This window comes from Drosophila gunungcola (assembly GCF_025200985.1).
Source record: "Drosophila gunungcola strain Sukarami chromosome X unlocalized genomic scaffold, Dgunungcola_SK_2 000034F, whole genome shotgun sequence".
NCBI lineage: Eukaryota > Metazoa > Arthropoda > Insecta > Diptera > Drosophilidae > Drosophila > Drosophila gunungcola.
This window is the reverse complement of record NW_026453187.1, coordinates 823020-834223: the sequence shown is the minus strand read 5'-3', so window position 1 is coordinate 834223 and position 11204 is coordinate 823020. Positions and strand designations below refer to the sequence as shown.

The 11204-nt window shown below is 36.5% G+C and overlaps 1 protein-coding gene and 1 long non-coding RNA gene across 2 annotated transcripts; both read right to left on the bottom strand.

The window, feature by feature from the left end:
• Positions 1 to 2212: 2212 nt before the first annotated feature.
• Positions 2213 to 2759, bottom strand: LOC128260644 (uncharacterized). Its single transcript, XM_052993792.1, has 2 exons — positions 2700 to 2759; positions 2213 to 2626 (listed from the first exon to the last, which is right to left on the bottom strand). Exon 2 carries the CDS (start codon positions 2605 to 2607, stop codon positions 2305 to 2307), a length of 303 nt encoding a protein of 100 aa, XP_052849752.1. The 5' UTR covers positions 2608 to 2626; positions 2700 to 2759; the 3' UTR covers positions 2213 to 2304.
• Positions 2760 to 6909: 4150 nt separating this feature from the next.
• Positions 6910 to 10272, bottom strand: LOC128260645 (uncharacterized). Its single transcript, XR_008268155.1, has 3 exons — positions 10210 to 10272; positions 7170 to 7328; positions 6910 to 7080 (listed from the first exon to the last, which is right to left on the bottom strand). It is a non-coding gene; the product is annotated as an uncharacterized LOC128260645 (long non-coding RNA).
• Between the last annotated feature and the right edge of the window lie 932 nt (positions 10273 to 11204).

Genomic DNA, 11204 nt, shown 5'->3' with positions numbered 1-11204 from the left:
CCATTTTTTAATATTGCAACACTATTTCTATGTAAGATAAAAGAAGCAACAATATTTCTGTGCTGGTTAATTAGTATTATTTTTTGAGTTATCATACTCAAAACTGAGTTCAAAATAATAGTAGTTTTTTAGCTAATGGAAATATCAATCAAACATAGTTTGTTAAGAAACAACTTGTTTGTGTATATTCTCGTAAAGCCTCTACTACAAACTAAATGGGGCAAACATAAAAATCTACACTTATCATTGGTATAATATTTTTAAGTAATTGCAAAAAAAATTGATACAACAAATTTGTTTTTAAATTTGTGATTTAAAAAATAGGACAGATATTGAAAACATTTGTATTCCAATGTATAGTTTATTTGCTTAATTTGATTAAAAATAATTTAAGGTATTTATTAAGGTATTTTCAATTTCCATGAAAACTAATAGAATATTAAAGGGTTTTTGAGTCTCAGTTCGATTATTGGTTAGTTTTTGAGAACTTTAAATTTTATCACAATTTTTTTTTGACCGCAGTGTTGCGTTTAAAAACGTTTACTATTTAAATAATTCTTTGAAAATAGGCGGAAAGATATTACCTGAAAAACAAAGAAAAAACACCAGATGTTATATGATATATTTTTAGCTTCTATTTTAGATAATCAAAAACACCTTTAATATCGTAGGATATACTTTTTTCCTTCGATTTTAGTTATTTTGCATCATGTATACAAGCTATGCTATATAATATCGGAAAATATCGCTTTTCGGCTCTTGCATTTAAAGTGTAATGAATATTTTCTCAAAATTCAGTTGGATTTAAAGATTTAAATATTTTCAATATCTAACCTATATTATATTTGGCCCAGTGTGTGTGATATTTGCGAGGCGGAGCGGAAGCGTCGAACGGAACCTGCATATGTAAGCAAAAGCCAGAGGCAATTTTTGGGTCCAACCCTTGGATTCTGGTGGGGATGGGCTTTACAATGGGGATTGGGATGGGGATGGGGATTCAGAAGACCAGGACGACAATTCTCGCGTCTAGAGGCACTTACGCTAAATTGCATTTCACTTGTGTGTGCGTGCCGGGGAAAAAAGCAAATAACCGACCGTACTTACAAATACACTGTTCGAAAATATTCGGTAAATTATTCTTAAATCGATTTTGGCTTTGGGAAAAATGGTTATTCTAAAAGCCTGAAATTTGTTTTCTTTGATTTTTAGATACACATTCAAGCCAAGTGCCTTAAATGATGCCATTAAGCTTTTCAAGGGATGACAGTTTTTGATTTTTGGTTAACTTAGTTATTAAAATCAGCTTTAAATTGAGATTTTTCCTTTCTCAGTAAATGTGCAGGAAATTTTTGCGTAAGATGTATTTTTCGGTGCACCATTAGCTACAGTGAAGAGTCGACGGCGGCACGCAACTTATTTTGGGCCAGGTCAAAACAGCTCAACGCGCATCTCATAATTATCTCCTCGCTTCGCTGCCGTTTTGAAGAGCCACGGAGACAGTTTAATAATCATCAAAATAGCCACCGAGGGGTGACTTCTGCACCGCCACCACCCGATCTTTTTCAGCCTTTTTCAGTATTTTTCAGCTTGTTGCATGTGGCTGTGGCTGTGTCTGTGGCTGCGGTGCCACATGTGTGTCTTCTATGTGAAAAGTTTACTATCCCATCCCTGTGTCCTATCCTATATGCCATCCATATAGCTATCCCCTTGTCCAATCCCCCTGCGTTTTCCGTGTCCGTGACGATGTCCGTGTCCGGTTTTCATAAGTCGACCAAACACGCCATCTCCGGGAGCTGAGCACTGGGTACTGAGAAATCATGAGTGTCAGCTGGCCAAGGGGCGAACCTTTGACTCAAGAAACTACAGGTCCTGCCACTCCTGACCTATAAATAAGTGGATTGGGGTTAATACAAATATTAACAAGTGAAAAGTTACAATCTTAGAATCTTAGAATTATGTGCTAGATAACTCAAGAAACATTTATAAGTAATTTGCTTATTTTAACAAAAAAATTATTCTGGGTATAAATACGGTAATTTGGAAATTTATTGTGATTTTATAGAGTTTTTATTTTTAAAACAAACGCCCTATAAACTTTTGGCAATATTTAATTAATAAAAACTTTTGATTTACCCTACACAAGTTAAAGCACTTTTATTTCATTTATAACCAATTATTATCATGAAAACAAAAACTCTCTAAAATACAAATACTGAAAATATATAACAAGTGTGTAAATGCTCATTTAAAGTGTTTATTTTTTGGACAAAATTATTTTGTGATTTTTCCATTGTTGAGCATCATTTATTCGTCTGATGGGCAGCTTCCGACAAAACGTTGATAGAGTTCGAAGCACAAATCATAGGTGAGCTCCAAAGCCTTGACAAACATATCCAAAAAATCCATTGGGTCGAAGGTGCGAAGGACTCGATAGACAAAGAGTCCGGAAATCACAATCATCATTGGCCAAAAAATCGACTTTAGGGAGCGGGTCACATAGAGGATGACGCACCAGACAGACAGGAATGCCACCACATAGTATATGGCGGTGGTAAAATCATCCGGAACTGGGAAATCCTCCATTGAAAACTTGTATCCCACGGCCATTTGTCCGGTACTTAACTTTCTGTGTTGCAGAATATATTTCAGAATATTTAGTTGATTGGGACTTCACAATAATGTCGATTGTGAATGCTTACAGGAAACTGCTAGACGACTTGTACGACTTGTACGACTTTTCCGACTTCAAAGCATAACTGATCTTTACAATGAAGCTATTAAAAAATTATTATTTTCAGCTAAAAACAAACATATATGAACGGCTTGCACTTAAACGATTATAAGTTTTTTTTTTTTATGGAAATTAAAATTACAGATTTATTTGCTCTCAGTTAATTTGAAGTATGCCAACTATTTTACTAACCTTTTAAATTTTGCGAAAAATTGTCTAATCAACTTAACCTTACCCGATGTCCAAGTGGTATATTTTTGAAAAAAAAAGTATGTGATTTAATTCATTGTCAAAGTATTTGTCTATTTAAAAGTATTTAGGAAAACTAATAATGGCAGACAAATAACAATTTTTAGCAGAACGTAAAATTAAGAAAAACCCATATTTTCAAATCATTTGTTTTTAAAATAGTGCTAAAAAATGTTCAATATTCAATGAAAACCTGTAGATATTTAAAATAGAAAATACTCTTTGGTTTTTCTGTTCCTTGGCCATAGGAATAATATGTTTCCCAAATGGCACTACCATCTTTGAATTCCCTGGCGATTTTCCACATTTTCCCCGCTCTTTTCACAAAAATCAAACAATGAACAGAAGACAAAAAAAAGAGGGGAATAAAAACAGACTGTTGTCAATTTATAACTAAAAATGAAACGTTTTCCGCTGGGCTTGTGTTTGTTTGTTTGTTACCATTATTATTGCTACTACTACCTTCCACATACTACATACTACTATTATTGCTGCTGTTTTGTTTTGTTTCATGCGACTTTTACCATAATTGCGGGTAGCAGCATTATGACATCGGGAAGCGACAAGCGAAACGCAACCTGAACATAATTACAACAATTTGTTGTCTAGTGTTTGACAACAAAAACAACAATGCTCTGAAACAACAACAACAACAAAAACAACACCAACGAAGAGCAAAAAGAAGCCGAGGAGATGATTGTTGTCATGGTTGAATGATGCAACTGGAAAAGGCAGAAAACAGCAGCAGCAAAAGTCACGCACATTGACATCGCCTGGAGAAACCGAAAAAGATGACACGGTATAAGGCAGCCAAAGGAAAGGTGGGAAGGCCTGCAGCACCCCTTCACCACACTGGGCAAAAAAATGGGAGAAAATGGCCTAAAAATATGAAATGTAAGTCCATAAAAACAAACAAATTTTTTGGCTCTTGAAAAACCCAAACTAAAAATATAAGCTTCAGTATTATAAAGTTTTTTAATTATCTCTAGATTTTTAATTTTTTCCCACCCAACGGCAACTGAAAGAAGGCAGGCTATAATTACTTAATTTATAACTATAGAAAATGTCACAAGATACAATTTTTATCTGCAATCATTAGCTGAAGATAGAAATTGACCTTTTAAAAATATCATATATAATCATTTCCAATCGGCAGTAAGATTTTCCCCTTAAAACGTTATTTGACTACAACTTTTTTTTTCATTAGACAATTGAAAACTGAGAAGGCTATTTGTCTATTTAAAACAAAAAAAATAAAGAACCAATTCAGGACTAGCTGTCAAGCTTACCCCAATAAACAAACACAAATATTAAAATAAGAGCAATAATAGATCAAAATTGAATATTTATTTGGCTTAGTATTTGTCAGTGCAATCCCATCCCCAAGGATAAGAAAACACATCTGTGGCAAACTGTGGCAGCTCCTCTGCGATGCTCGTCACACTTCATTTCGACGCTTTCAACGCTTGTTGCGCCTCCAAATTAATTGCCACAGCCTGTGCAGCGCCAAAATTTAATGGAAAGTTTAGCAAATACAAGGAGCACATCTCTCCCCCCGCGGTGGCCGTCATCCTATAATATATCCCTCGGGATCGGGAGCCTCGACTAATTAGCAGGCGAGGCGCAGGCGCCAGAGCTGGGTAAGAAAAAAAAAACAAAAAAAAAAAATATACAGCCGAGCTATATGGAATCGGGAGTTGTGAATCGCAAATCGGGAATCGGGAGGATATACCCGCTACATGCCCCATTATCAACAATTGCACATTGCGCCATATTTTACAGCAGCTGCAGTCGTGGAATTTTTCCCTTTTTTTGTTGGGGTAGAATCGGATATTCTTAGGGGTTCGGGATAACAAATATATAGGGGATATATATTATACTTGCTAGAAACCATTTTGAAACTATTCGATTAAATAGGAACACAAATATTCATGGTTGTTTATGATCATCAAGGTTTAAGTAAAACTATTAAATTAAGGGAAAATTTCATGTCTTAAGCTTTAAAACTTGGACAAGTTAGAAATCAAACCGAAGCTCTGAAAACGAAACATTATCCTTCCAGATTTGCATTTGCAAATTAAATGTTTTCAATATATTTTTTATTAAAGTAGTAAAGCTTCATTTCATAGATTAAATTAAAAAAAAAATATCGATAATAACGCACGTTTTATTATATCTTATATTTAAGTAGTTGAAAAACAATTGTAATGATAGCATCCTTTTACAACGGCATTACTTTAGCCCTGTATATCCTTTTCTCCAATTGAGCCCAAAATTTCGCGCCAAAAAGCGAAGTGAATGAAACTAAAGAGGTGGAGTGGAAAATGGAAAATGTTGTGGAGAGGGGGAAATAGGAAAAAGAGAGGGCAAGCAAAAGGACATTCTGGTTGTGTGACAAAATCGCTGCCTTCTTATGTGTGTGTGTGTGTTATTCCTTCACTCCCAAGTTGCTCCATTTCACTCGCACACACACATACATTGAAAGGCGAGACTCCGCCCACAAAGCGATCGTGAGGTGGCGAAAAAAAAAAATTCACCACAGTTGGGTGAAAAGCGCTCAACTCTCTCTCTTTCTCTCTCCCACTCACGGCGCAAGCGCATTCGGGCAAATAGTTGCCCTCTCGCTTGCACTCGCATGCTGCCGAGTAAAATGGTCGACTTGCAGGGGGCGTTACTCTATATCCGTCTTGCTCGCGCCCATTCGTGTCAATTGGAGAGAGTGAGTGAGATAATGAGTGGGGGAAGGGGGAAAGAGAGTAGAAACGCTGTAAACGAATTTGCATATTTCTGCTGCTTTACGCTTATTGCATATTTTATTCATTACCTTCTGGCGCTTCGGCGGATGAAACAGCAAAGGGAAAACGCGAAGGAAAGTGTCATAAGGCATTCGGACTACCGTTATGGAACATCTTGCCTCCCTTTCCAACGCAGCCTCTGCCCTCTCTTTCTTTCTTTTATGTTTTCCATCTATATTTGACTTTATCTCGGATTTTATCGCCAATGACACCATTTTGTGGCTCAATTTTCCTTATCTAGACATTAAAAACAACAAAACAACACCTCAAACTGTAACATGAAGTTATTACGTTTGAACCAATCAATAATGTTCATTAGCTCTACGAATTTACAGGATTAAGAATAATTCCTTCAAAATACTAAACTAAAGAATTTATTTTTCTGGTTGAAATAATATTACGCATCAAAATATTTGACAAATTATAATTTTGTCAAAACCTTTTATTTGTGCTTTATCCCAATATTTTTTAAACTAACTTGTAATTTCCCCTAGGGTTCTAATGTATAAAACATTATATGCTTCATAAATAAAAAAACTCCTTTTAATTACATTGTAAAATGATTCTTAAATATCTAAACGTTCTCTAAGTTTCCAATAATATGATAAACCCTGCATTTGTGTTTTTATCTGAAAAAAAAGGGCTTTTTAGTTAAAACTTTGCAAGTACTGTGGAATTATATATGTTGAAATTAAGATTTGTTTCTAAATTTGTGTATTTTGTTAATATTTTATAGTTTCTCATCATTATATTTTAAATGCCAAACTTCGTACTATTGATTTCAAGCATCGTTAACTCATTTATATTGGAAATGTATTTGATTTTCGCATCCCATCCTTTTTTCGAGAAGTTCTTTTTAAATCTGATATTCAATAAATGGAATTTTACTCTTAAAATGAAAATATTTCAAAATAATTTATCTATTTTTTTTTTTAATTAAAAGCAATTCATTAAATTTATCATTTCATGAAACACATTTTTCTTGTTTTTCTTTTGTTTTTTACACCAAATATTTTTTCTTTACAAAAAGCTGGCTTCTGATTCCCTTTTCGGATACCGAAAGTCATAAACAATGTCCTTTTCCCCTGATTTTATTCAACTCCTTTTCCCCGAAATTGGTTTCACGCATATATGTATTAGTAAATTTGTTTATTTTTGCTTGGCAGGGACTTTATCTGTGCTCCAGTTTTTCGTAATCTACAGTCTACCCAAAATGGCCACCGCACGTCCTTATTACTATATATATTTGTTGCCAGCGAAAGATGCGATTCGAATCATGCGTGAGTTATCCTGCGTGTTGTTATCCTGGTTAAAAAAAAAATGATATGGGATGAAATTATAAAAACCGGTTGTGAGTGAACTACTCAAATACTCAGTTACTCAAAAGTACTCACTCAATACGAAGCGAAACGAGGCGAATTCGTGCCTCTGCCTCTGCCGCCGTCAACGTCGACTGCGCTGCCATGGTGAGTTTTGAAGGCAGCGGGCAGAGCGTTAAACAAAGTGGCGAATACCGTCATTCAAACTGGGAATTCTGTTAGTAAACGTCGACACTTCATATGAAACGAAGAGCGGAGATCACAGCGGAAAGTCCAGGGGTGGAGGTGGGTTTTAGAAAAGCGCGAGGGGGGTGGGGGGGGTGTAGTTAGTGAGTAGGTTTACATAAGGATAGTCTAGAGATTTGGTGACATAAGGGCGGATTATAAAGCTAAGAAGGTGGACAACGAAAACAAAAACAAAACAGTTTAGGTGCTTAGAATAAAGCCCAGAGCGGAATGCATTTGGGAAAAAAAAAAAAAATAAATACCCCACAGTTTAGGTGACACAAGACGGATTCTACCCACGACTTGGGTGTCAAAATGCTTGTCATTCGGATGGGGAAAACCTATGCTAAGCTGGCCAAAGCCTTTTTGCCTCCGTGGTGAACAACATAACCTGCACCCCCCACCCCCCACGAAAGGGGGGATTCCCCACTTTCGCACTCTGTCGACGCCTCTGCCCGCGTCGCAGTCGGCGCCTTTTGCACTTTGGCGCTCGTCGGCGTCTTGGCCCGGTTTTTTTTTTCTTTGTCGTTTTTGTATTTGGATTTCGGGCTTTTCGGCTTTTTGGATCGTTCTCGGCCAGCAGTCGCCGCCTGTCACACGCTCACGTCAAACGCTTTTTGCCGTCGCGTCGCCAGCGAAACCAGAAATCAAATGTCTCGCCGTGTTTACGTGTGATTCCCCCTTTTTTTTTGCCGAACACAAAAACACTGACCTTAACCGATACGGTTCGTCGTTAACCCTTAACCGTTAACCGTTAACCGTTTCGTTACCGCTAACGAAAGCGAAAAAGAGAAAACAAATATGAAAAACATCACCTTGAATATTCTGTTTTGTTTTGTTTTTTGTGCAGACCAGCATTATTGAAAACCTGACAAATCGAAAAAAGAAATAGTGCTTAATAAGTGCATACAGTGTAAAGTATTTAACAATTAAAAAAGCAAAAAAATAAAAAAGGTGGGAGGTCTAAAGAAAATAATAACCTTTACTGGTTTCGCTTGAGATTTTCCAAAAATTCCGTTTAAATTCCTATGGTATAGTTATAATTCATTATAAATACCCTAAGACAATGAATAAAGTCTTTTATAAAAGTTTGCCAACTAAATTGAACACCGTTTTCTTTAAATATGTCAAGATCTAAATTAAATATTTTCTTAAACAAATTTGAGCCTCCTTACTTTCGATGCAATCCTAATGTGTATGAATTTCACCCCTATAGGAAAGATACTTTAAGAGAACTTATCTTTGTAATCTTACAACAAGTTACTCAATAGTAAAATTTCTTTACCACCAGCCAATTTCCTTAGTTAAAAAACTTAGAAAAATTTAATGGGACATTAAAATAGTTTATGTGATGAGATAATTTGTATTTTTAGGACTTTAATTTTACGTTGGTGGATAACTTTATTACAGGACTATACTTAAAATTGATTTCAGACAAATGGAAACAGGGGGTTCTGTTATCAGATCATCAGACTGGCAATTATGATAATTACTCCACGACGCCAAGGATGGTATTAAGATTTAGCCAACCCCCAGGGTGAATCTTCCCCCGAACCACTGATGGGCATCGAAATCGTGGCCATTATCCAATTAGCTAACTCTTTCCGAACCCGTATCATCGGTTTATCGCCTCGCCAATTGTTTTTCTCATACTTTTTTCGCTACTTAACTGATGTGACAATTTGTAGCCATTAGCCGGAGGCAGTCAGTCAAACAGTCGGTAGATTTGCGGGTTGTTCAGGCATGACAAAATAAAAAAAAAAGAAAATAAAAAAATAAAAAAAAAAAAAAGAAATCCCATACTGGGGAGTTGGGTTGGGGCTTCAAGAGACGAGAGAGATCACGATCGCATCTCGACACGCAGCTAAAAGTGTAAATCAGCTCGCCTTCCATTATGTCAACAATCCCTTTGTCTGTCCGTATTATTTACATTTGTCAAATCAAATTTGACAGCTGCGGAAAACATAATATCTCAAGTCGGCCGCGTCTGCAATTCAGGCCGGTTTTGTATGGGGTTTTGTCTTTTTGTGGGCCGAGAAGAGAGGGGAAATGCGGTGGAGATCGGAGCCACCTAGGACCGTCGATACAAACTTGTATCCAGAACTGGATTTATCGGCTTGACTTGACTTTGCCAAACGAACTGAACTGAGCCATGAACCCACGAAGAGTTGGCCAGCATTCGATTAATCTGGACGAAGAATGAGTTGTTTTACTTTTAGAACTAAACAGAAAGTAATTTAAAAAGTTATTTAGAAGGTTTTTATGCACCTAATTTTGATTGAAGTCTCGTAAATTGATTATTTTATCTTTAAAGCCTTAGCAATAGTTACAAAAGCCTTACAGTTGCCTTCAAAAATATTTCTTAGCTCCAGAAAATGCAGTATCAAGAGTTTTCCCTTTCTAGAACTTATTATCATAGTTATTAGCGTTAAGTGACTTTTATGACTGTTTAGAAACATGGTACTTAACCCTTTTCAAAGGATGTAACAACCCTCAACTAATTTGAATCCTTATCAGGGAATGTTTTCTTCTTGTTTCTGAGGCAACCTCCATTACATTTTTGATGCCTGTTTAATAGGGATTACTTGATATGTTTGGGACGTAGAAAACTCCATTTAAGCCTGTTGTTGTTGTTTCCTCCCCTGATATTTATTTCTGATGTTTATTGGGTCTTAAAATAATGGTTTTTAGAAGACATGATACTCAGACTTGTAAGAAATTTTCTAATACAAAAGTAATACTCTACAAAAATTAACTTAAAATACATTAATAAATATAAAAGAAATAAAATAGAATCTAAAAATACATTTACCTAAAAAAAATATTAAAAAATATTAACTACCAATAAAGTCTATGAGCAATATCAGCAATTTCTTCGAATCATACTGACTTTTCAATTAATTGAAGAGGTTTCCACTCCGGATTGTTCCATGGTAAGCTGCTAACGGACTTACGACATGGATATGGGCTATGATACCGGGATACGCTTGAGTATTTAGGCAAACGCTACTATAAAATGCCAGCTCCATTGTTGTTGTTATTGCCGGCGGAAGAAAGCGGAAGAGGGGATTGTATTTTTTGGATTTTTGGGAATGGCCTGGATGCGGCACTTATCCTTTATTTTCTTTGGGGGTTGAACGCACAGTGAACACACTTAACCGATAAATACGCATATAGTGTGTGCTCAGATCCTTTGTGGCCGCCCTGGATATCGTATCCTGGAGTATCCTGGAGTATCGTTGAGTATCCTGGCCTATCTATTGACTGACTAACACGCCAGCTGACTTGGCAGGGGAAAATCGAGTAGATTGAGGTGGAAAAGGAAGGTCCTCGCTGTCTCTTCGGCAAAACTGACTGACATCCCAGCCCAGCAACTTCCTTTTGCCTCATTTTCAGTTTCAGTTTCAGGTTCAGACTTCAGTAACAGCACACGCAATTTTCCATCTATATAAACCCAGTCCAAGTCCAAACCCAAACCCAAACCCAAACCCAAACTCAAACGCAAACGCATACCCAAACCCCCTGATGATTGCTTTTTGGGGGTGGTTCAGTTCTCATTCGGGCGATTTTCCAACGTGTTGTAATCCCATTTGCAGGATTGCGGATTCAGGAATCAATTACGAATTTAATTTATAAGCAAAGCTCGGGAGGAAAATTCAAGAGACGAAGAGAAGTTCTCATTTTCTGACAAGGGTGCGTTTTTGCCTGCAGGTGGGTACGAATTTCCTAGAAAGAGATGCTACTTGTTACAGGACCAAATCGATTTCGATGGAGATTTGGGGAACGATGACTCCTCTCGAGAAACTTGAAGCACTTCATCGGGCCTTTTGATGGCGTCCAAAAAGTTTTGAGCTCGCAGCTGTCAAGTGCATTCGTCACTGCCTC

Excerpts from the sequence above, each read along its gene's own strand:
- LOC128260644 (XM_052993792.1), bottom strand. The coding sequence starts at position 2,607 with ATGGCCGTGGGATACAAGTTTTCAATGGAGGATTTCCCAGTTCCGGAT.